Genomic DNA, 23,961 nt, shown 5'->3' with positions numbered 1-23,961 from the left:
CATCTTGCACACCTCCTACTGGGGATGTGCCCGCAAGCAAGGTACATGCCCTTGGCTGGAATCGAACCTGGGACCTTTCAGTCCGCAGGCCGATGCTCTATCCATTGAGCCAAACCGGTCAGGGCAACATTTTTTTTTTTAAATCCTCACCTGAGAACATTTTTCCTACTGATTTCTAGAGAGAGTAGGAGGGAGAAAGGAGGAGGGGGAAGAGAGAGAAACATTTATGTGAGAGACACAACAACAATTGGTTACCTCCAGGGCACATGCCCTTGACTGGGAATTGAACCTGAGACCCCTTGATCTGCAGGCCGATGGTCTAACCACTGGAGAACCCGGCCAGGGCTTGCTGTGTTGTTGCTTTCAGTGCTTTCCATTCTGTCCCATTGGTCTATTTGTTAATCACTAAACCAATACTATAAAGTATCTTAATCACTATAGCTCTGTATACATTTTGATATGTAGTAGGGCAAGTTGCCCATCACATTCTTCTTTAAAATTGATTTCTTTTTGTCATCTAGGAAATTATATTCATTGTCACCGGTGACTTCCACACAAACCTCCAAGAGATTAAGCAATGTTCCCAAGGTAACAAAGTCAGGAAGGAGGAATCCTCCTAAATCTGCTCAAGGCCAGAGTTCCCTCTGTTGGGGTCCAACCCCAACGGGTCCAGGGATCCCCAAAGGTGTGGACGGAGTCGGCGAAGAATGAATGACATGGAAACTGGTTTCAGTTCATCAGCATAGCGAGGTTCTCCCTCCAGGATCTCCAGCGAAGTTCTGGTTAGGATCTCCAGCGAAGTTCTGGTTAGGAACTCCAACCAAGTTCTGGTCAGGATCTCCAACCAAGTTCTGGTGCCATGTTCTCTCACTAGGTTCTCCAGCTAGGTTCTCCAGGTTCTCCAGCCAGGTTCTAGCCAGGTTCGGTCGCCATGTTCTGTCTAGGTTCTCCAGCCAAGATCTGGGCGGAGTTCTGGTTAGGAACTGATGAGGATCTGATGTTTATTGTCTTGTTATATCTGTATTTATACCAGTCGATTTTAATCCTGTCAATTTCTATTACAAAGGTTAGGGCGTTTCTTATCTCCATTCCAGGGAGTAAAGATTATGTAGCTTAACTACCCGCCTGGCACTTAATTAAGAGGTTTTATCCCCTCCTTAACTTCAGGGAAAAATCCCTACCTGGGAAAACAACCTTTCTCGGAGAGGTGACCTTGGTTAAAACACATAGTGCTAAAGGGAGCAAACATATTAAGAACAGTATGCCATATACGCCAGGTCCCTTGAAACATATGCTGTGCAGATGTTTCTTCTCTGCAGCGACTGTGTCAAGCAGCAAGGATGGACCGGCTCCCGGCATCCCTCCACTGCCTCCTGGGCTTCTGCCTTCCCAAGGCCAAGCACATGGCTTTCTAGGCACCAAGAGGCGGGTGTCAGAGACTCCCGTGTGGGCAGGCAAGAGAAGGTAGGCACGTGGGCTGGTTTGGGTTTGGTCTCTGGGGTACGGACTTTGCCAGCCAAGAGATGGGGCTTGGCCTTTAACTGGCAAAACTGGAAACAGAAGATTGGAGGAAATGGAGCTGAGAACTCCCACCCCAGGAAGGAGAGCCCACGGGTGCCCGTGGGCACAATCTCATCACTTTTCAGGCTGAGCAGGGTAGTGGCCGCAGCCTGAAAGAGGGCCTGTAGCTTCTTTTATGCTGGGGTTGTGGTCGGGGCGTTGGGAGGTTTGGGGGAAAGAATCTGGAACCCAGGACAGGCACCCAGGACAGATACCGCCGCCCCCCCCCCCCCCAAAGCCCCATCCTCCTCCAGCCCCTCCCTGCCTGGTTAAGGGGCACTAATCAGCTTAGGCAGATTAAGGGCTCGGGCTAGCTGTTCCCACACCCCCCGCCCTGGGCCCGGCTGGAAGAGGAGACCTGGGGGAGGGCGTGTGACCCCTCACCTGGCCCTGGGCCCGCGCCCCTACTTTACGGTGAGTGGCAAAGGCCCCTCCGCGCGGACTGGGGTTCCTTCTTCCCCTGAGCATTTAAGGAGGGCGCTGACCTGTCCCTTCTGACCCCCGACCCGGCCCCCTCCCGGGGGGCCCTGACAAGGGGAGAGGGGCAGACAAAAAGGGAACAGGAAGCCAAGGGTTGGGAGGTGCGGTGGCTTCTAGACCAGCGGTTCTCAATCTGTGGGTCGCGACCCCTTTGGGGGTCGAACGACCCTTTCACAGGGATCGCCTAAGACCATCGGAAAACACATATATAATTACATATTGTTTTTGTGATTAATCACTATGCTTTCATTATGTTCAATTTGTAACAATGAAAATACATCCCGCACATCGGATATTTACATGACGATTCATAACAGTAGTAAAATTACAGTTATGAAGTAGGAACGAAAATTTTATGGTTGGGGGTCACCACAACATGAGGAACTGTATTAAAGGGTCGTGGCGTTAGGAAGGTTGAGAACCACTGTTCCAGACCATGCCCTGGACCCCATCTTGCCATCCAAGCCAGAGGAGGGGAAGTGGGGATACTGGGTTAACTGGGCTTGGAGAAACTGGGGGGTTGCGGAGAGAGCCTAGGAGGCGGGGGTCTCATCGTTCTCCCTGCTCTGTTCAAGCCACAGAAGCGGGCAATGACCGCCGGCGCCGTCCTCGCGGGTGGTCGTCCGGACGCCCGGCTGTGCGCCCCCGCGCGGCGGGCTCCATCCGCTCCCCGCCTCCCGCGGGTGCTGCTCGGGCGGCCTGGGCTCCAGCTGCTGCTGCTGCTGCTGCTCCCGCCGCCGGCCCGCTCCGCCGTGTTCACAGTGGGGGTGCTGGGCCCCTGGGGCTGCGACCCCATCTTCGCCCGAGCGCGCCCGGCCCTGGCCGCCCGCCTGGCCACCGGCCGCCTGAACCGGGACGCGGCCCGGGAGGGCGGCCCCCGCGTCGAGGTGGCGCTGCTGCAGGAGCCGTGCCGGACGCCGGGCTCGCTGGGCGCCGTGGCCTCCGCGCTGGCCCGCGTCTCGGGTCTCGTGGGTCCGGTGAACCCGGCCGCCTGCCGGCCGGCCGAGCTGCTGGCCCAAGAGGCGGGCGTCGCGCTGGTGCCCTGGGGCTGCCCCGGGACGCGGGCAGCGGGCACCACGGCCCCCGCCGTGACGCCCGCGGCCGATGCCCTCTATGCCCTCCTGCGCGCCTTCCGCTGGGCACGCGTGGCCCTGGTCACCGCCCCCCAGGACCTGTGGGTGGAGGCGGGACGCTCACTCGCCGCGGCTCTCAGGGCCCGGGGGCTGCCCGTGGCCCTGGTGACAGCCATGGAGCCCTCGAATCGGTCCGGAGCCCGGGAGGCCCTGAGGAGGGTCCAGGAGGGGCCCCGCGTCAGAGGTAGGCTCCCCGCAGGGGCGGCGGTCGGTGGTCCCGCTGGCCCGGGCGGGTCCGGAGCGGAGCGTCTGTGTCCACAGCGGTGATCATGGTGATGCACTCGGTGCTGCTGGGGGGCGAGGAGCAACGCTGCCTCCTGGAGGCTGCAGAGGAGCTGGGCCTGGCCGACGGCGCTCTGGTCTTCCTGCCCTTCGACACGCTGCACTACGCCTTGGCCCCGGGCCCGGAGGCCTTGTCCGTGCTGGCCAACAGCTCACAGCTCCGCCGGGCCCACGATGCGGTGCTCACCCTCACGCGCCGCTGTGCCCCGGGAGGCAGCGTGCTGGACGCCCTGCGCAGGGCCCAGGAGCAGCGGGAGCTGCCCCCTGACCTTAATCTGCAGCAGGTAGAGGGACCAGGGCGGAGAGAAGAGGGGCGGAGAGCTGGGGAGGAAAGCAGAGGATGGCCAACTTGGGGCAGTGAGTCGAGAAGTGGATACAGGAATGGCAGAGAGGAGGATGGAGTCAGTGGGAGAGAGGGGACGACAACGGGGAGAGAATAACCAGCAGCTCCACCTGCTCTGGAGACTCCTGGGGAGTGTGTTCGCTCTGGCCCAGCTTGCGTGGGGCATCGTAGTGTTTTGAGATTGTTTCCGAGAGACTGAAATGAGACCTTTCAAGCCCATCTCTGAGGAGTGAACCCTAAACTCCGCAGCATCTTTGCTGTCTCCTTCAAGTAAACACGCCTCCAACACCACCACCCCGTGCAGACCCCGGTAAAGTCCGTAATAAACAGCTGGTGCTCTTTTTTTAAAATATATTTTATTGATTTTTTACAGAGAGGAAGGGAGAGGGATAGAGAGTTAGAAACATCAGTCAGCTGCCTCCTGCACACCCCCTACTGGGGATGTGCCCGCAATCCAGGTACATGCCCTTGACCAGAATCGAACCTGGGACCTTACAGTCCGCAGGCTGATGCTCTATCCACTGAGCCAAACCGGTTACGGCTGGTGCTCTTAAGAGAGCAGGAAGGAGAGAAGGTGCAGATCCAACCCCCATGCCCATTTCAGAGGTGCTCCCTCTGGGGGGCTTCGTCTGGTGGTTTTAACCTTTCGAGAACCATGACGTCTTGTGAGAAGCAGAAAGGTCCTTAGGCGGAGCCAAAAGCTTCCATAATCATTTAGATCCACAGCTTATTCCTGAAACCAGCTAATACCCAGGATTCCCTGAGAACCCAGAATGCCAGTTCAGACCATCTAGTCCCACCCCATGCATAAAAGGGGGGCTATACGCCACTAAGATAGAAGGGAATGTAGATGCCAGTGGGCAGAAAACTAACAACTGAAAGGGCCCTATGAGAGAGGGCTGTAAGTGAAGGGGGGTTGAAATACTCCCCACCCACATTGGGGGTAGCCCGTGGAGGGAAGGAATGGGAAGAGGAACAGAGGTGGGATAGAGTGAAAGTGAGAGAGAGAGTGGAGAAAGTGGTGAAAAGAAAAAAACCCTCTTTAGTTCTCAGTAAGCAAGGCATCAAGTCCTGTCACGTTTACTTCTAAATCCATCCACTTTCTCCATTCGCACGGTCACTGCCCTGGTTCAGGCCACACCCCCTCTGGTCCAAACCTCAAAACAAAATCTTCCCCATGGTCCCTGCTTCAGCACTTACCTGTCCCAGGCCTTCCTCCACCCAACCATCAGCTGGAACTTCAGAAATGTGACTGTCACGCCTCTGTTCAAAGCCTCCTAGGGGCTTCTCCTGCAGGATAAACGCAGGTCTCGTCCCACAGCTGACCGGTCTGGGGTTCCTCTCTCTTCCATCTTCCTTGAACTTCAATCAGACCAGCTAGTTTGGTTTCCCTAAATGGGTCCTTCTCTTTCGCCTCTGTGCTGCTGGCTGCACAGTTCCTGCTCTCCTGCACCAGCTGTCTGCCCCCTAGATAATTCCGGCCCATTTCCTGAGGGAGGGCCACTCCTTCCGGAAGCCTCTGCCTGGTTTGGGGCCCTCCTTCCAGTCTCCACAGCTATCTCGGTTACTGGACCGCACTCATTGCCCTGCCTTAACATCCTTATCTGTCTCCCCAACTAGAGGAAAGATTCCCCGAGACAGGGACTCTGTCTTGTCTACCGATACATGCCTTGTGCTTTACATACTGCCTGGCACTGTGAGAACTGGGAACTGGGAACATAGAGAGGCTCCATAAGGTCCTGGGGAACGAAAAGACTGAAACAGAAATTAGAAGCTCACCAAAGATGGGAAAGAAGGCTTTTAGGTGAATGATAGGTAATGATATTAAAAATATATTCAGGCCTGGCTGGCATGGCTCAGTGGTTGAGCATCAACCATGAAACAAGAGGTCATGTTTCCATTGCGGGTCAGGGCACGTGCCCAGGTTGCCGGCTTGATCCCCAGTAGGGGGCGCGCAGGAGGCAGCTGACCAATGATTCTCATCATTGATGTTTCTTATCTCTTCCTTCCTCTCTCTGAAATCAATTAAAAATAAATTCAGGGCAACCAACAGGAAAAGGAAGAGAGGATCTGTAGGTAAAGGAGAGTTAGAATTAACCAATGGTGACAAGAGTGAGAATCCTGAGAAGGAAGGTCCATGGGGAAAGGAGATGGGATAGCCAATGGGAGAGAGGAAGAGATAGACAATAGGATGTGGGGAACCACTAGGAGGTGAGAACAGTCACGGGCTTGAAGGGCCCCCGGGAAAAGATAAGGAGAAGGGCTGTCTGTTTATGGGCCGTGACCCCACACCCTGAGCCCCTTCTCCTTCCCCAGGTATCCCCACTCTTCGGCACCATCTATGATGCGGTCTTCTTGTTGGCGGGGGGCGTGGCGCGAGCTCGGGCGGCGGTAGGTGGCAGCTGGGTGTCCGGAGCAGCTGTGGCCCACCACGTCCAGGATGCCCAGGTCCCGGGTTTCTGCGGGGCCCTGGGAGGAGCCGAGGAGCCCCCGCTTGTGCTGCTGGACACAGATGAGGCGGGGGACCAGCTGTTCGCCACATACATGCTGGACCCCACCCGGGGCTCCTTCCGCTCTGCTGGGACCCCAGTGCATTTCCCTGGAGGGGGCCAGGGGCCTGGGCCCGATCCCTCTTGCTGGTTCGACCCAGACATCATCTGCAACGGAGGTGAGGGCAAACACAGCCTCCACTAGGACAGTCACCAGGGACCTCCCACAAAGTGGGGACAGATAGTGAACTCTTCCTGTGACTCCTCCATGAGGCCCTTTCAGGTCCTCCTGGGACGGAGACTTGTGTAGGACCCCTCTCTTGCTGAGCCCCTAAGGCCCTCTTTCTGGCTCCCAGATGCTCCCCCTTAGCAGAACTCATGACCTTTTGCTAGTTCCCTTTCTTGGATCCCCTCCCCCGGTCCAGGAGCCTCCAGGACAGGGATCCTCAAACTACGGCCCGCGGGCCACATGCAAATACAAATATTGTATTTGTTCCCATTTTGTTTTTTTTTACTTCAAAATAAGATATGTGCAGTGTGCATAGGAATTTGTTCATATTTTTTTTTTAAACTATAGTCCGGCCCTCCAACGGTCTGAGGGACAGTGAACTGGCCCCCTGTTTTAAAAGTTTGAGGACCCCTGCTCCAGGATATGGCATGACTGCTTGCTTCCCTAGAAAGGGTGCCTCTCCTCCGCCAGGTCCTCAGTGTCCCTCTCGCTGCCCCTCCAGGAGTGGATCCGGGCCTCGTCTTTATCGGCTTCTTCCTGGTGGTTGGGATGGGGCTGACAGGGGCCTTCCTGGCCCATTATGTGAGGTGAGTAAGGAAGTGAGGTAAGTAGGAGATGAGCTTGGCTCTCTTCATGCCAGAAATGCAACTGTACAGCAGGACAGCAGGCTGGGTCCACTCAAGATAGACGGGAGAGTTTATGTGAAAGGGACAGGGGGAGGGGTCCTAGAAGGCTGTCATAGTCCCAAGGGATGTCTGGTTTGGGGATGGCTGCCCTCCCCTGAGCACCATTATCCCCTTCTGGCCTCCTCTCATGCACCTTGGCCCCCTTTGCGGAGATGACCTCCTCCCCCTACCAGGCACCGGCTACTTCACATCCAAATGATCTCAGGCCCCAACAAGATCATCTTGACTCTGGACGACATCACCTTCCTCCACCCACAAGGGGGCAGCTCTCAAAAGGTGGGAGAAGCAGGGAGCCAGGATCCAACTATGATCCCTTAAATATCTGGTCCCCTGCCTGGCCAGCCCTCACCCCAACCCCAACTGGAAAGGAGGCCTGGTGTCTGTCCCAGGCCTGATGCGTGCACTGGGGGGAACAGGCCCTGTCCTGGCTGCTTCCTGGGGCAGTGTGAAGCTCCAACAAGAAATGAATGTTAAACTGTCAACTGCTGTGTCCCTGGGAAGTAATGTCATGATGACCTTCCCTAATTACTATTTCTTCCTCTCCCCTCTTCAACCCCCAGAACTCTGCCTGAGCACTCAATATATCCGGACTCGGAGTATATTTTGACCCCTTGAATTGACCTCTACCCTCCAGGTGGCCCAGGGTAGCAGACGGTCGAGTCTGGTCGCCCGCAGCGTGTCAGACATTCGCAGCGCCCCCAGCCAGCCTGCGGATAGCTCCAACATCGGCCTCTATGAGGTGAGCCGACCCCCAATGAGGCTGGGCGCTATCTGTTCCTAGAGTCGTGTCATATCCTCAGGAAATGGAGATAGGACCCCCGAAGAGGATCTAGGGAGAGGTCATACGTTTCTGAAAGGGAAGCATCTGGGAATCCCTCCTGCGCCAGGATTTTCATTTAGCTGTGATCCAGGCCAGGCGTCCTCAAAGGCCAACCTCAGTGCCCCAGGGGCTAGAAGCCTGCCTGGTGGGGAGTGTGCTGGGACCAGCATGCAGCCTGGTGTGGCCACTGAGAACATCCCTCACTGTGTTGGGAGCCCCTGGCCCTCCCCCCTCAGTGACAAGCATTCAGGTCACTGAAGGGCACAGGCCTCCCAGGGAAGGTAGGGGCAGAGGGGCATCTGGGATATGGATCCCCAGTCACAGAAAGGACAATTCCAGGACATGGATTGTTCAGGATGGGGAGTTTCCAGACACAGCTATCCATGACTCAAACCAGACTCACGTTTTGGCCCCACCCAGCATCTCCACCCAATTCCAACTAGACTCAGGAACAGCAAGCCTTCGAGGGGAAAAGGGGCCATGAGGGCATTAACTGTGGGCTCAGCAAATCTGATGTTGTGGAATGAGTGGGAGATAATGAGAGCAAGTTCAAGGAGAGCTGAGAGAGAGCTCAGCCAATCAGAAGGGGAGGGGATGTTTAGAGCTCCAGAGTGTCAGGTCACGGAGCGAACGCAGAGACTGCTGGTAAGTCATGTAGAAGTCATCACGCCACATCTCAGGGCAGCACTATTGTCCTTTGGGGCAGGTTATTCTTCACTATATTGGACTACCTTGTGCCTTGAAGAATGTTGAGTGTCTCCTGTCTCTGGCCCTTTTTACTAAACATAGCCCTCAGTGTTGTTGTTTTAAAAAAAAACCCAGACTCCTTACTCCCACCACAGTGCTCTCATGGCAACAGATGGTGATGAAGGTTATGACTTCAATTATATTTGTGTTGGCAATGGCTTGCTTAATAGGACTGTTGGTGAGCACATCTGGGTAGTGAAGACTGTCTTTCAGGCCTTCTGCATCTCTTACCCAGGGATGGGCTCTCACCCAGCTAGCTGTCAAGTGGATTGATAGACATCAAACCCAAACTCCTGGCTCCTGACACTGTTTGTTACATGGAAAATGTCCTGGGACAGTGGAAATGGGGGCTCTAGGGTTCTTTGCATCATGGTTTTTAAGAAACTGAGTTCACTACTCATATTTCTGCTCCAGGGAGACTGGGTTTGGCTGAAGAAATTCCCCGGGGATCAGCACATAGTTATCCGCCCAGCAACCAAGACAGCCTTCTCCAAGGTAAGAGTTGGGCCCATGATGGGGTATGGGGTGGCCATCATTTCTCCTTTCTTGCCTTCTCTTTGCAGCTGGGCACAGAGGTAGGCCCCAAGTGGAGAGAGCAAGAGGTCTCAGTGAAGTGTCCCCTTCTCTCTAAAGCAGGTTTCCCATTATGCTCTCTCATAACACCAGTTATTTCCTTTGATGTGCTGGTCATAATTTGTAATTTTATGTTCATCTGTGTGCCCGATTATTTCTTATCTGCCTCCCTCTCTAGACCGAAAGCTATGTGAGGGCTTCCCTGAGCCCCCTCCATTATATTTTCAGCACCCAGCATAGTGTCTGGAACATTAGAGAGACCCAGTGAATGTTTGTTGAGTGAATGATAGAAAATAAAAAATGGGTTTCCAGTTCTGTCAGCTCATTCATGCAGAATGGCCTGGTTGATGCATACTGAGTGAAGTGAAAGGTTGGCAAAGAGGCTATAAAATGGCTTATTCTGGTCCTTCCAACCTTAATGCCCCCCTTACCCCTAACACCATGCAGCCTTGGCCTGGCCTCCTCCCCTGATGCCTCCACAGAAGCTCTTGGTCATGGCTGCAGAGTGACTTAAGTGGACTACTTGTATGGGTCAACGGACTACATACTAGTAAATCACCACTTAATAACAGCAGGCAGGCATTTAAGACTAAAAGAAGCCCTTCAGTGAACCAAAGGAAAGCTAGAAAAGGAACCAGTCGCCTGCTGGCCCCCATTTCCCAGCATGCCCAGCGGTGAGGGCCTCTGTCCTGCGGTGTGGGTGTGTCCCCACTAACGAGTTTTTTGAGATACCAGCTGTCTCTCGGCTGATTTTTTGCATTGAGTTGATAGAGTAATTTGAGTTAACGAGCTCCTTAACAAGCTCGGTCTCAGAACGAATTAAACTCGTAAGTCAAGACCCCACTGTACAAGCCTTTTCAGGTGTTGTTGTTTTTTTGTTTGTTTTTTAAATATAATCTTATTGACCTCTGACTTTAGAGAGGAAGGTAGAGGGATGGACAGATAGAAAGATCAATGATGAGAGAGAATTACCGATGGACTGGCCCCTGCACACCCCCCACTGGGGACCGAGCCCACAACCTGGGCTTGTGCTCTTGGCCGGAATCAATGCCAGCACCCTTTAGTCTGCAGACCGACGCTGTATCCACTGGGCCAAACCAGCTAGGGCCATTTCTGGTGTTTTATTGAAAGCAGTGCAGGTTCTCCCTGCTTCTTCCCTCAAAGGCTGTTACATCAGAAGGGGAGGGTGGTGGTGCCAGTGGCTTCTCCTACATGAGGTGTTTCTCCTTGAGACATGGACTGTTCCAAGTCTGATGGTTAATAAATCAGAACCTGCCCAGATCCCGATGCCCCGTGCAAAGGTGTCTTTTCATTCATAACTTTAAACTAAACCCATACTCAGTCTCTGAACGGCAGCCTTTGAAGATGTCTTTTTCGGAGAGAGACGTTGTCTGTAGGAGAAAGCCCTCCTCCGTGCCCTGTAGACCTTCCATTCACCACTGTCATCCCATCTTCACAACCAGACCTAAACAACAGCCTCGTTCCCGCCTTGCTCCCAGGGCAAATGCCTGTTAACTCCCCACCCCTCACCCCCAGCTCCGGGAGCTGCGGCACGAGAACGTGGCCCTCTACCTGGGGCTCTTCCTGGCGGGGGGAGAGGACAGCGCCGCGGCCCCCGGGGAGGGCGTGCTGGCCGTGGTCTCGGAGCACTGCGCCCGGGGCTCCCTGCACGACCTCCTCGCCCAGAGAGACATCAAGCTGGACTGGATGTTCAAGTCCTCCTTGCTACTGGACCTCATCAAGGTGTGCGGGGAGCGGGGGGTGCAGAAAGAGGGGTGCGGGGGAGACAGGGCAGGGGAGCCGGGGCTGAAGCGGCCTCTCACCCACCCCCTCCAGGGAATGAGGTACCTGCACCACCGAGGCGTGGCCCATGGGCGACTTAAGTCCCGGAACTGCGTGGTGGACGGGAGGTTTGTGCTTAAAGTCACCGACCACGGCCACGGGCGACTCCTGGAAGCGCAGAGGGTGTTAGCGGAGCCTCCCAGCGCGGAGGGTAGGACGCCCTGGCTGCCCCTGGCGCGGACGAGCAGCCCCGGGGTCCCCATCATTTCAAGGCCCTTCCCTCCCTCCGCCCTCGCTTTCTCTCCATCTCTCATCTACTGGACGCGACTCCTGCTACGAAAAGGCCTTGTGACCTCTGAGATGAGGGGGGCGGACGGTGAAGTCGCGGAGGCGGGGCCTTATCCGGGCGCAGACTCGTCCCTGAGTAGTGGACCTCCTGCCCTGGCGACGGGGTCTGTTCCAAGTGGGACGGAGCCCAAGGGCGGGGCTTGTGCCCAGGGGCGGGGTCTTCTCGGGGCGGGGCTTGTGCCCAGGGGCGTGGTCTTATCGGGGTGGGGTTTGTGCCCAGGGGCGGAGTCTTCTCGGGGCGGGGCTTGTGTCCAGGGGCGGGGTCTTCTCGGGGCGGGGCTTGTGCCCAGGGGCGGGGTCTTCTCGAGGCGGGGCTTGTGTCCAGGGGCGGGGTCTTCTCGGGGCGGGGCTTGTGCCCAGGGGCGGGGTCTTCTCGGGGCGGGGCTTGGTGCAAAGGGCGGGGCTTTTTCGGAGACCCGCTGCGGGTGGTCCCCCCTGGTGAAAGCTGCAGGCCCAGGGCCAGCCTCAGGCGGGGGGACGGGGGTAGGGGGGTTGGTGAGTGGATGGGTGGGGGTGTCTGTCCCCAGTTCCCCCAAGGCCCTCCGCGCGCCCACGCCTTCTTCCCCGGCCCCAGACCAGCTGTGGACCGCCCCGGAGCTGCTCCGGGACCCCGGCCTGGAGCGCAGGGGGACGCTGGCCGGCGACGTCTTCGGCGTGGGCATCATCATGCAGGAGGTGGTGTGCCGCAGCGCCCCCTACGCCATGCTGGCGCTGACACCCGCGGGTACGGCCGCCCCTCGCGTGGGGTTTGGGCTAGAAGGGCCTCCTGCTACTAGGCAGAGCCTGGCCAGACCCGGCCTCGCTCTTTTCCGAAAGCCCAGTGCTGAGACGTCATTATGGAGGCCTCCCTTCAAGCTGGGGGCTGAAGGGGCCGCGCAGTAGAGAGCCCAGCCTCAGGACGGGCAGGGGCGGCTCTTAGGTGCCAGACTTCAGTGGCTTCCTCCGGCCTGATCCTGGGCTCCAAACTGCTCCCCAACGATGGAACAGGCTCCTCTCTGGTTCTTAGGGGCCTACGGAGGCGGCAGGGTCGGGGGGGAAGATGGGAAGAGAGCAGTTGAACATGGTGCAAATCCATGTTATTTATCATCTATAGGATGCAGAAGCTACTCGATCATCCTAGCCCGCACTTCTTATGTGTAATAAATGGTAGTCTGTCACCTTACTGCCCCCTGCCCCTCGGGGTTCAGGGTTCCCTTGTTGCATCCAGCATCCCCCTTCCCCATTTACCAAAGCTCTGATTTAAAGGACCCCGTTCCAGGCCCCCCATCTTGAGCTTCCACCAGGCTTCTGTTCTGGTGCACCCCCTCTCACGGTCCCCTCATGCCTCCAGAGGTGGTGCAGAGGGTGCGGAACCCCCCTCCGCTGTGTCGGCCCTTGGTTTCCGTGGACCAGGCACCCATGGAGTGCATCCAGCTGATGACACAGTGCTGGGCAGAGCAACCGGACCATCGGCCCTCCATGGACCGCACCTTCAGCCTGGTTAGGGGCTGGGGTTGGGCAAGGGCTGGGCTGGCCACCTGTCAGCAACATGGGGAGATGCAGGAAGGCAGGCTGGCAGGACCTCCGACCGCCCAGGCTCTTCCTAAGCGGCAGCCTGAGGACTGGGCTTTAGGTGGGGGCAGAGTTAGCGTGGGGGCTGTAGAGGCCTTTGGAGCCTGAGAGGGAGCTGTGGGTGGGAGAAATATTTGATTCAACTCAATATTTATTGATAACTAAGTGTGGCAAAAAGACCCTGGGCCTGGGAATTGGCGATGTGGGAGGAGCCCTCCGCGCTGAGGATGGATTGGTTTCAGTGCTCTGTCAATTACTAGCTGAGACCAGCTGACCTTATGGGACCTCATTTCCTGTGCTAATAATGTGCGAGACACAGGGCCGGCATCCTGGATGTGGGAGGGGCTTGATGAGTTGAAGATGAATGAATGGGTGAGAGAGAGAGAGTCAGGCATAACACAGCCCCATGAGAGGGCCAGGGCAGCCAAGGTCCTCAGCAGCCCCACCAGCTTCCTCCTCCGACTAGTTCAAGAGCATCAACAAGGGCCGAAAGACTAACATTATCGACTCCATGCTGCGGATGCTGGAGCAGTACTCCAGCAACCTGGAGGACCTGATCCGGGAGCGCACGGAGGAGCTGGAGCTGGAAAAGCAGAAGACAGACCGACTCCTCACACAGATGCTGCCTCCGTGGGTGCCAGGGGGGAAGAGTGGGGAGGGCAGCTGCAATCCAGCCAGACTGGGGTGGCCTCCAGGTAACCTCACCGCCTGCCACCCCTAGGTCTGTTGCTGAAGCTCTGAAGATGGGGACCCCTGTGGAGCCCGAGTATTTCGAGGAGGTGACACTGTACTTTAGCGACATCGTGGGCTTCACCACCATCTCCGCCATGAGTGAGCCCATCGAAGTAGTGGACCTGCTCAACGACCTCTACACGCTCTTTGATGCCATCATCGGCTCCCACGATGTCTACAAGGTGGAGTGTGCAGGGGACAGACCCTTCCTCAGGGTCGCCGGCTTCCGGCCCAGCCCTTCCCGCTCAGCCCCCAGGCCACCAGCCCAGACCTCCTTTCCTTACCTCTCCTGCCAGTCCCCAGCTCAGTCCCCCAGCTCGAAGGATGCCCAGTGTCTCTGCGCTTAAACCCAGTGTAGGCCTCCGGACAAGGGACAATCACTTGGGGGGGGGGGGCGGTGCTCAGTACTGAAATCCTGCATCTCCCCCTCAGGTGGAGACAATTGGGGACGCCTACATGGTGGCCTCCGGGCTGCCCCAGCGGAACGGGCAGCGGCACGCGGCAGAGATCGCCAACATGGCCCTGGACATCCTCAGCGCCGTGGGCTCCTTCCACATGCGCCACATGCCCGAGGTGCCCGTGCGCATCCGCATCGGCCTGCACTCGGGTGAGCCCGCCCGCCCTCCCTGGGAGCTCCCTCTCCGGGCCCGGCTCCGGATTCCCGGGCAGGAGGGGGCGGGCGCTTTGCGCGCAGGCGCTCCGTTGCAATGAGGGGAGCTGTAGCTATTAGGGTACGCTTGAGAGTATGTCCTTGGGGCAGCCGGCGGAGATTATGGGGAGCTAAACTCCCCCTGGCCCCCGGCGCCACCAGCCGCCAGCTCCAGCCCCGGCCCCTCCTCCCCACCAACCCCGCGTCTCCGCAGGCCCGTGCGTGGCGGGCGTGGTGGGCCTCACCATGCCGCGGTACTGCCTGTTCGGGGACACGGTCAACACCGCCTCGCGCATGGAGTCCACGGGGCTGCGTGAGTGCGAGGCGGCGGGCGGGGCCGCGGGAGGTGGGGCGACGTCGTGGGGTCCCGGGAGGAGCCGGCCAGCGGGAGGACGCGGGAGTGGAGCCAGGGTCATCGCGGTCTCTGTCGCCCAGCTTACCGCATCCACGTGAACGCGAGCACCGTGCGGATCCTCCGCGCTCTAGACCAGGGCTTCCAGACGGAGGTGCGCGGCCGCACGGAGCTGAAGGTGAGGCCGGCCTGCCCCGCGCCGCGCCCGGGCGGGAGACACCGCTGGCCGCGCCCGACCCGGGTCTCCCCGGTCCACGTAGACCTCGGGATCCACCCGCCCTCGCCCCAGCCCGCCTGAGACCCCCCTCCCCGTGTCTTCCCAGGGCAAGGGCGCGGAGGAAACGTACTGGCTGGTGGGCAGACGCGGCTTCAACAAGCCTATCCCCAAACCGCCAGACCTGCATCCGGGGTGAGGAGCCGTCATCCGCTGGCGGGCGAGCTCCGAGCGAAGGGCGCGGCCTTTCTCCTTGCCCCTGGCCCCGTGCCTGACCCCGCCAAGTAGCAAGACCTGGGCCCTGCCCTCCCGACTCCCATTCCCGACCCCTGAGGCCGCCCTCTCCCTGCAGGGCCAGCAACCACGGCATCAACCTGCATGAGATACCCCCCGAGCGGCGCCAGAAGCTGGAGAGGGCGAGGCCGGGCCTGTTCCCGGGAAAGTGACGCCCGGCTGGGACAGGTGCTGCCCCTTGGCTCCTTCACCCCAGGGTCCAGGGGCTGCACACCTCTGGGAGATGCCTCCCGGGGACCGGCGCCTCTTTCCGAGCTCAAGGACCAGCCCTGCCTGCAACTTCCCATCCAAGCCAGTGGTCCTGGTTTCTCTCTGCCTTAGGGAGGCCAGGCTGGTTCCTAAGCCCAGAGCTTTCCCCTGGGAGGCGAGCACCAGCCACACAGATTCTGGTAGGGTAGGTCTGGAGTGGTCCAGGAACTCAGACTTGGGACTCCCTGTAACCATGACCTTCTGTGACCTCTCCTCTGACCCCCTCTGCAATAACCAGCCCTCCACCCCCACAGGCTGTGCCCTGCTCAAGAGACAGAACTCTAGGGGGCAACATTCACCAGAGGACAGATGACTGCAGAAGCCCTTCCGGCCCCACCCGCCTTCAAGAAGCTCTGAGCCACGACCCTCCCCTTCCTGGGTGAACCCTCATGATTCCTTCCCACGATTTCCTCTGACACCCTCCTCTCCCCTCAGGTTACCCCCAGGAGGGCCTCTTCCTGACAGTTGCTGCTGTAGGCGACCAAATCTGCCTACTACCCGCCCGTGGCTTCTGTGCAGCTTTTCGTCAAAGGATTCTGGGCCTTTGAAGATCTGGTTGCCAACCAGCTGTGTGACCTTGGGACGGTCTCGTCCCTCTCTGGGCTTGGGTTCCCCTCCATGGTGAAGTGCGGAGTGGCCTAGGTGGTGTCCACACCCCTGGCTCTGACGGCTGGGTGTTAGAATGGTTGGCCTTGGCATACAGGGCACTGGGCATGTGACCTCCAGCCCCAGAGACCAGCAGGATGTTGAGATGGGGGGGGGGGGGGGGGTCTCCACTTTCCAGGGCTTCTTAAGACACCAGGAAAGAGGTTCTGGGATTGGATGCCCCAACCCCAGAGAAGGTGACCTCCTGTCCCACCAGAGTAGGGGATGTCACATAGGCTGAGGATGTGAGGGCTTCTGTTTAGCCTCAAGCGTCAGTCCCTACTCCCTCCCCCACCAGCCAGGAACTGGCTCCTGCACTTGTGGGCATAACCACATAACTTGCCTAAGTGCAGAGAAAAGCTTGCTTCAAGGCGCTGGAGAAAGAAAAGCAAACCAACTGCACCAAACCTTTACTCACCAGAACACCCAAGGGATAGTCGTGTTCTCAGCTTAACTGGCAGCCAACCCCATGCTGGCAAGTCCCTGCTGAAGCGTCTTTTGTGGAACTCTGATGTCCAGAGCATGGGCCTCGGCGTGTCTGACTGGGTGTCCTTCCCCATCGCTGCAGACCGTGATAGAATTTAGCAGGTGCGGCGGGCACCCAGGCTGCCACTCTAAGTAGTGAAGTATGCAAGTAGAACTGGAGACATTGACCAAGGACATAGCCAGAGGGAATTCCTGGGTGGAAGGATGAACTAAATCCTCAATATGCAAAGTGTGGTTGGTGGACCAGCAGCAGTGACACCACCTTGGAGTTTGTTAGAAATGCAGAATCTCAGGCCCATGGAACTAAAATGATCCTGGGATCCCTAATATTTCAGAATCTCTAAGATATCCTAAAAACCAGGCTAGAAACTAGCCTGAGACTTGTTCTGATTGGCCAATGAGGTGATTTTTATTTTGTTTGAGTTAACATTTTAAAATCAAGAGATACCACATTCAGCTCTAGCCGGTTTGGCTCAGTGGATAGAGCATCAGCCTGGGGACTGAAGAGTCCTGGGTTCAATTCCGGTCAAGGGCTTGTGAGCCCGAGTTGCAGGCTCTTGCATGCTCGATCCCCAGAGGGGTTCTCTTTCATCATTGATGTTTCTATCTCTCTCTTCCTCTCTCTCTTCCTCTCTGAATCAATAAAAATGTATTTTTAAAAAAGAGATACCACATTTAAAAATATATATATACCAAATTTCTCTCTCCTCTGAAATTAAAAGCCCTGCAGAGGAGCAACTGCTGGCTCTGCTGGAGCTAAAGAGGAACTGTTCCTCAATCCGGGCTTCACCCTTCAGTTCTCACGGTCCCCGTCACTCCCTGTGGACTCCGGTCCCCGTCACTCCCTGTGGACTCCGAGACACCGAGACTCTGAGCATCTCTCCTGTCCTTGGCTGGCGCCTGCAGGCATTTGATCTCAGGACTCCTGGAGTAACGAGTGTTAGGATTGCAAGTGCTCCTGGAAGTTGCTTTGTCTGATTTGTAAAATCCTTGAAATCCACAAGCTTAGTGGTCGTACCCTCCTTCCTAAAGGTAGAAAAATCTAAAGTCCAGCTCTTGTAGGTTCTGGTTACTCAAGGTGGTGCTGCTATAGTGAGTAATTTAGTGCATTTTTTAAAAACACACATTTTAAACAGAGTTTGGAGATGATGAATTAAAGATTTTGTAAAAACCTTGATACGCACACAAAATATTTTTAAAATTATGTACATTTTAAAACATCTCTCTTCAGATTTTCTCTGTACTTAGGTCCCAGGGATTGAGGGCAGATTCTGCATTGCTGGTGCTGGACCTGACAGTGTGGATTTTGCTCTCACTCCCCTGCCTCTTCCCTCCCTTCCCACCCCACCGCACCCTCTCCTTCCTCTCTCCCCGGCTGTGAGGGGCTTGGGTAGCTAATGGCCTGTGACTAAGTGAAGCCTCAGGGAAGAGTTGACCTGGGATTGGTGCAGCGGGATTAGTGTGGGTTGGCTGGGCAGTGCATTCCCTAGAGGAGGAGGAGGAGGAGGAGGAGGAGGAGGAGGAGGAGGAGGAAGAGGAGGAAGAGGAGGAGGAGGAGGGGTCCAAAACTAGGTTGAGGTAGAAGTGGTGCAGACAGGGCTGAGCAGGTCCCTTCCCACCCTCAACTCAGCCTTGTTACCTGTCCTGTCCTCAGATAGGACAACTTGGGGACCACCCACCCCAGAGCTCACAGAGCTAGCGGAAGAAGAGAAGGGGGAAACAATTAAGCCTGTCTCCTCTCTGCCCCTCAAGCCCTCTTTCTCTATCCCTGACTCTCCCTCTCCCAGGCTCCCTGTCTACCTGCCTCTAGGCTCCTCTTTCTCTGTCCCTAGGTCCCCTTTCTGCCTGGTAGTGTATCCCTGCCTTTCTCTGCACTTCCCCCATTTCTGTGGAACCATTTTTCCTGGACCCAGTCAGTATCCTGTAGCTCTGCTACCCCCCTGACCCAAGTCCTCTCCACCTACTTACTCCCTCCTGTTGTTCCTAGAACCTGGGCAACTCTTAGCCCAGAGAGCACCTGGCTTGGTCATTAGGCACACCCCGCCTTCAGATGTGCTCACACTACCTCTGCCAGCTGGTTTGTGCCAGGAGCCCACACTTGGGACTGTATCCCCTTTGCAATGGCTCTGTAACCAGGACCAGTGATGGCCAAAGCAGGGACCTCCCACAGCTGCTGCTCCTGGGGTTCGGGCCCTGCTCCCCATCCCCACCTGCAGTAGACACAGGCACCCCCTTTAGGGGATCGGTGAGGCTGCATTGTGGGGCTTTGCTCACTGGATCCTCTGGGCTGTGCGCTGTGGGCGTCAGGCCAAGTGCCATGGTGTTGGGTTTGGGGTTGAAATAAAGGTGTGCTTTCTTCCACTTCCTGTTGTGTGGGCCTTTGGCCTGGGTGGTCTGAACACCCCATCCCCGGAATGTTCAAACCTGGCATTGTTAGGGGGGCTTCAGATAGAGGTGAACCCCAGATATGGCCTAGGCAGGGGGAGGTGAGCCAACAACAACACCCCCCAGAAACTCCTCTGCTCAGGGTGTCTGCTCTGAGGGGACCAAGCAGGAAGCCTCCAGCCTTTTAGGCTTATAGAAAAGATCAGGGTGTCTGAGGCTCTGGAAATGGGTGCTGTGGCCTCATCCCTTGGTCACAGGCAAGAGAGAGGAAGGGAGAGACGGGCAGAGCTTGCCTGTGGCCATGACACGTGACCCATGACCTATGAAGGCCAGAGGCCAAGACTGAAGGAACAGAGCCCCCAAATGGGGAAGTTGAGGTCCATGGGTCTCTGGGCAGGACCTCGCCAACAACCCACATTCCACCTCTGACCCCTCAAGAGCCTGCCACTGAGACATGAGAGCAGGACAGACCATCCCAAAGCCACCAATGTGTGACCAGCCCATTGGTTATCCATTTCCTTTTGAGCCCAGCTGTCCCGGCCTCGGGCCTACTGTTCCTGACATGATGACCCATAATGGCCATGGGTTGTTCTGCCTTCCCAGCACCCATCCTGCTGAACGGTGGGCAAACATGCCTGCCTCATTCTCAGTCCCTGTGGAGCTGGTGGAACCGAGCCCAGACCTCCCCTCCAGTCCTGCCCAACCCATCCCTTTGGCTGCAGGCCTTGCTTGAAGCGCAGGCAGGTGACCCGGACCAGGGAAAAGAAGCTCAGTGCTGAGATGCTCCTGGAAGCCAAGCGAAAAAGTTGTCTCTTTTCTCTGGGGCTGCTGAGAGGATGGGACACCGAGTGGTCTTGCCACCACAAAGATAAGGAGCAGAACTGACAGATGGGCAGACACCTACTCTGGCTGTTCGGGTACCGCAGGCTCACAAGTTGTTTTCTTTGCTTAAGCCAGATTGAATTGGTTTTTGTGTTGTTGTTTTTCGTTGTTGTTCTTTGTAGTCAAAATTGTCCTGACAGACAGTCCTCAAAAAAATTATGGGATGCAGTGGGGGCTAGACTGGTTTAACATGAAAGAAAAGAGAAGAACGCTGGGCTGGGAGGGAGGAGGAGAGTGCAGGAGAGTGATGGAGAGAGCAGTCGAGAGAACAGGCTCTGAGCCAGCCGGACCCTGGCTGTGCTGTGACTGTCCATGTAGGGAAACCTAACCCAGCAAGAGGTTAGGACAGTGATGGCGAAACTTGTGAGTTCGGCGTGTCAGCATTTTGAAAAACCCTAACTTAACTCTGGTGCCGTGTCACATATAGAAATTTTTTGATATTTGCAACCATAGTAAAACAAAGATTTATATTTTTGATATTTATTTTATATATTTAAATGCCATTTAACAAAGAAAATCAACCAAAAAAATGAGTTCGAGTGTCACCTCTGACACGTGTGTCTTAGGTTCACCATCACTGGGTTAGGACTTGGGGTGAGAAAATGCACACAGCCTTTTTGCCTTGTCAGGAGTTTTGTGCTGACTCAGCATTTAGAAGGTGGAGGAATATTTCTGGGTCCTGCCTGGAAGGAGGACATGCAAATGGGAGTGTGAATGGTCTCTAATCTCAGCACAGCGCCTGCTGTCAACATGCAATAAGTCAGCAGTTCTCAACCTGTGGGTCGCGACCCCTTTGGCGGTCAAATGACCCTTTCACAGGGGTCGCCTAAGACCATCCTGCATATCAGATATTTACATTACGATTCATAACAGTAGCAACATTGCAGTTATGAAGCAGCAACGAAAATAATTTTATGGTTGGGTCACAACATGAGGAACTGTATTTAAAGGGCCAGAAGGTTGAGAACCACTGCTAAGTAATGAGTAAGTGACTAGACTTTGACAGGGAGATTAGGGTGGGGCAGATGGCTCTCCCAGCTGCCTGAGTGAGGAAGGGAGTAGAGAAATTGGGGAGGACACCTGTGATGTCTGGAAAACCTAGGTTCCTGCAGGGTGGGGCTTGCTTCTCTTGGCTAGAGACTCACCCATCCAAACTAAAACCCCTTGTCACCTTCACCAGAGACACCCCACCCCACCATCCACCCCTGAGCTTTGGCCCTGGACCCTGAGAAGGGCGTGCTGTCCAGGCATTTACCTATTCTGCTCCCAGGGCGTGGATCCTGCCTTTTGGAACGCACTGATCCTTAGAAAGAGTGGAAGGAAGGAGAGAGACAGAAAGAAACATCGATGTGAGAGAGACACTTCTATTGGTTGCCTCCCGCACACGCTCCCTGCAAGTGCCCTTGACGAGAATTGAACCTCAGACCCTTCAGTCAGCGGGCCGACACTCTATCCACTGAGCCAAACCGGCTAGGGCTGCTTCCTCTTCATAAAGAGGACCTTCAAACTGGAAAAGCTTTGGGTCCTCGTGTCGTTTGGATCCCTCCTGCGTGTGGCCCCCTGGGAATTGGGGTTCAGCTTACCGTGGCCCTCTGTTACTAGACCCCTCGGAAAGCAGCTGCTCTGTCTTTCCTCATCCCAGCAGAGGCAGCACCGTGTCCCTCTCTGGGCACCACAGCCCCCGTGTGCCCCACGGCTGTCTGGGACCCCCGAGAATCCCCTAGGTTCAGTCTGTCCTCTGACCTCCATCCTCCTCCAAGAGGAGCCCCAAGAACTGGCCTCTTCCTCCTGCCCTCAGGCCACAGGGAACGGACCAGGAACTGCCATGCCTTCTCCTCAGGCCCCCGCCTGACTCCTCTCTGTTCTGCAGCCCAGCTCTGCCCAGCCCACAATGTGCTGCCCATCCCCCACCCTCAAAGGCACCTCCAGTCTCCGTACATGATTCTGCCAGAGAACTTGGCATTTGTTGTAAGGAAGGGTAGCCCCGTCCCAGATGCTGTATCCCACCAGCTGTCTCCTTGCCCCACCCTGGCCATGGTGCCTCTGGGAGCGTAGCTCAGTCTCCCTGCTGCCCCTGGAGACTGGCCACTCCTTCACATCCTCTCAGGGAGGGGCCGGGAACCCCGACCAACACGAGCAGGAGGAGCCCTGCCCAGCCTACCCCCAGCAGAGCTTCAGGCACGAATACCTTGACCCCCTGTACGAATAACTGGTCAGGCGCCAGGGTGCGGTCAGTGGGCACAGGTACCCCGGGGCGGGTTTGGCGATCAAACACAAGCAGACGGACTTCGCCCATGACTCGGATGTCCCTGGGTATGTGTCGGGTACCTTCACACAGCGGGTTTCCCCCGACCCTCTCCAGGTGGCCGGACCGTGGGCTCTGGCTACGAGAAACCTGGGCGTCCAGTCCCAGATGATGTCTGTGTCGACCCTGAGAAGTCTGAAGGAGACATCAAGCAGGAAGGGGTTGGAGTGCTCCGAGAGAGACCACCCTGCCAGCGCCGAGTCCCTTGCAGGGTGGCAGTTCCTGGTGGCCCTGCCAGTGACCCAACAAATGCCCACTTCACTGCCTGGGTGGGCCGGGGGATGGAGTTCAAACCAATTGGGCCTGAGGAGGTGGCTGGAGAGTGTTGTGTGTACAAGTTCGTGTGCGAGCCTGAGGCGCTCTTCTCTCTGGCCTTCCCGGGCCATCAGCGTCCAGCGCTCAAGGCCGAGTTTGACAGGCCGGTCAGTGAGGAAGACACAGTCCCTTTGTCCCACTTGGACGAGAGCCCTGCCTACCCCCCAGAGCTGGCTGGCCCTGCCTGGCCCTTTGGCCCCAAGGGTGGCCACTCCTACTGGCCCCTGGCAGCTGCTCCCTGGCCACCGGGGGCTGCCCTGAGGACACAGAGATGAATTTGGCATGGGGGAAACCCTCACTCTGAAACCCACATGTCTTTGGAGCAGATCCCACTGGCCTGTCAGCCGCCCTGGCCAAGGGGAGACACTGCGAGTGCCAAGTTGGAGCCTCAGAAACTCCTGGGGGTTTCACTTCTGGCCTCCCCCTAGGTCCAGCTTAGAGGCCAAGCCCCTGTTCCTCTCCCCAGTCACGAAGAACAAGAGTTTGTTCGGTTCTGGGCGACAAAGAAAGGGCGTCCCCACTTTATCGTGGTGGGGAGGATGCACGGAGCTCCCCAGATCGCCCACTGTGGGGAGGCAGAAGCCTGGATCCTGCACGCCACTCCCCGCTGTGGCCCTGGAGGGTCCCCGCTCGCTGGTCAGCTCTTGGTGCTCTGTGTTCCCAGGGACCGGGGAGGCTGGGGGAGGAACCTGCGAGGGGGGCGGGGTTGCTGGTGGAGCAGGGAGGGCTGGGCTCCTGCTCTGAGGGACCTTGTTCTGACTCTTCTTAGGCCCAGGCCTGGGATATCACCTCTACCACGTCTGCCAGACCCTAATAAAGGCCCCTGCTTCTCCAGTACGAAAACAGAAAAAAGAATGGATGGTCTGGGCAAAGAATATTAATAGACTGCTCCAAATTAGATATACAAATGGCCAATAAGCTATTATTTTTTAAAATATATATATTTTAAAATATATTTTATTGATTTTTTACAGAGAGGAAGGGAGAGGGATAGAGAGTTAGAAACACCGATGAGAGAAAAACATCGACCAGCTGCCTCCTGCACACTCCCTACTGGGGATGTGCCCGCAACCAAGGCACATCCCTTGACCGGAATCGAACCCGGGACCCTTCAGTCCCCAGGCCGATGCTCTATTCACTGAGCCAAACCGGTTAGGGCTAAAATATATTTCTTATTGATTTCAGAGAGAGGGATGGAGAGGGGAGAGAGAAACATTAATGATAAGAGAGAATCACTGATAGGCTGCCTCCTGCACGCTCCCTACTGAAGATCGAGCCAGCAACTGGGCATGTGCCCTGTCAGGAATTGGACAGTGTGACCTCCTGGTTCATAGGTTGATGCTCGACCACTGGGCCTCGCTGGCCTGGCAGCATTAGTTATTAGTATTCACCCCATAAAACCAGGTTTTCCTTCTAAATCTTCCTCACGA

The 23,961-nt window shown here is 56.6% G+C and overlaps 1 protein-coding gene and 1 pseudogene across 1 annotated transcript; both read left to right on the top strand.

Annotated features, from left to right (window-relative positions):
• The first annotated feature begins 2,630 nt into the window (after window positions 1-2,630).
• On the top strand, window positions 2,631-16,275 carry GUCY2D (guanylate cyclase 2D, retinal). Its single transcript, XM_070394155.1, has 19 exons — window positions 2,631-3,357; window positions 3,435-3,739; window positions 6,115-6,466; window positions 7,019-7,103; window positions 7,376-7,478; window positions 7,837-7,941; window positions 9,184-9,264; window positions 10,879-11,085; window positions 11,179-11,335; window positions 12,047-12,196; window positions 12,803-12,951; window positions 13,490-13,653; window positions 13,745-13,937; window positions 14,188-14,362; window positions 14,619-14,717; window positions 14,840-14,934; window positions 15,080-15,165; window positions 15,323-15,432; window positions 15,949-16,275. Exons 1-18 carry the CDS (start codon window positions 2,631-2,633, stop codon window positions 15,414-15,416), a joined length of 3,327 nt encoding a protein of 1,108 aa, XP_070250256.1. The 3' UTR covers window positions 15,417-15,432; window positions 15,949-16,275.
• Window positions 16,276-19,604: 3,329 nt separating this feature from the next.
• Window positions 19,605-22,806, top strand: LOC138994652 (ETS translocation variant 4 pseudogene; annotated as a pseudogene).
• The last annotated feature ends 1,155 nt before the right edge of the window (window positions 22,807-23,961 follow it).

The sequence above is a fragment of the Myotis yumanensis genome, unplaced genomic scaffold (genome assembly GCF_028538775.1).
Source record: "Myotis yumanensis isolate MYYU_CA2020_CCGP unplaced genomic scaffold, mMyoYum1.0.hap1 SCAF_16, whole genome shotgun sequence".
NCBI classification, from domain to species: Eukaryota; Metazoa; Chordata; class Mammalia; order Chiroptera; family Vespertilionidae; genus Myotis; species Myotis yumanensis.
Note: the sequence above shows the minus strand (reverse complement) of the source record. Positions and strands in the feature narration are given on the sequence as shown.

Bases quoted from the DNA above. Each gene is read 5' to 3' on its own strand.
- GUCY2D (XM_070394155.1), top strand. From the start codon at position 2,631: ATGACCGCCGGCGCCGTCCTCGCGGGTGGTCGTCCGGACGCCCGGCTG. The intron at 6,467-7,018 runs GTGAGGGCAAAC...CTGCCCCTCCAG, and splicing joins AGACATCATCTGCAACGGAG to GAGTGGATCCGGGCCTCGTC. The intron at 9,265-10,878 runs GTAAGAGTTGGG...CCTCACCCCCAG, and splicing joins CCAAGACAGCCTTCTCCAAG to CTCCGGGAGCTGCGGCACGA.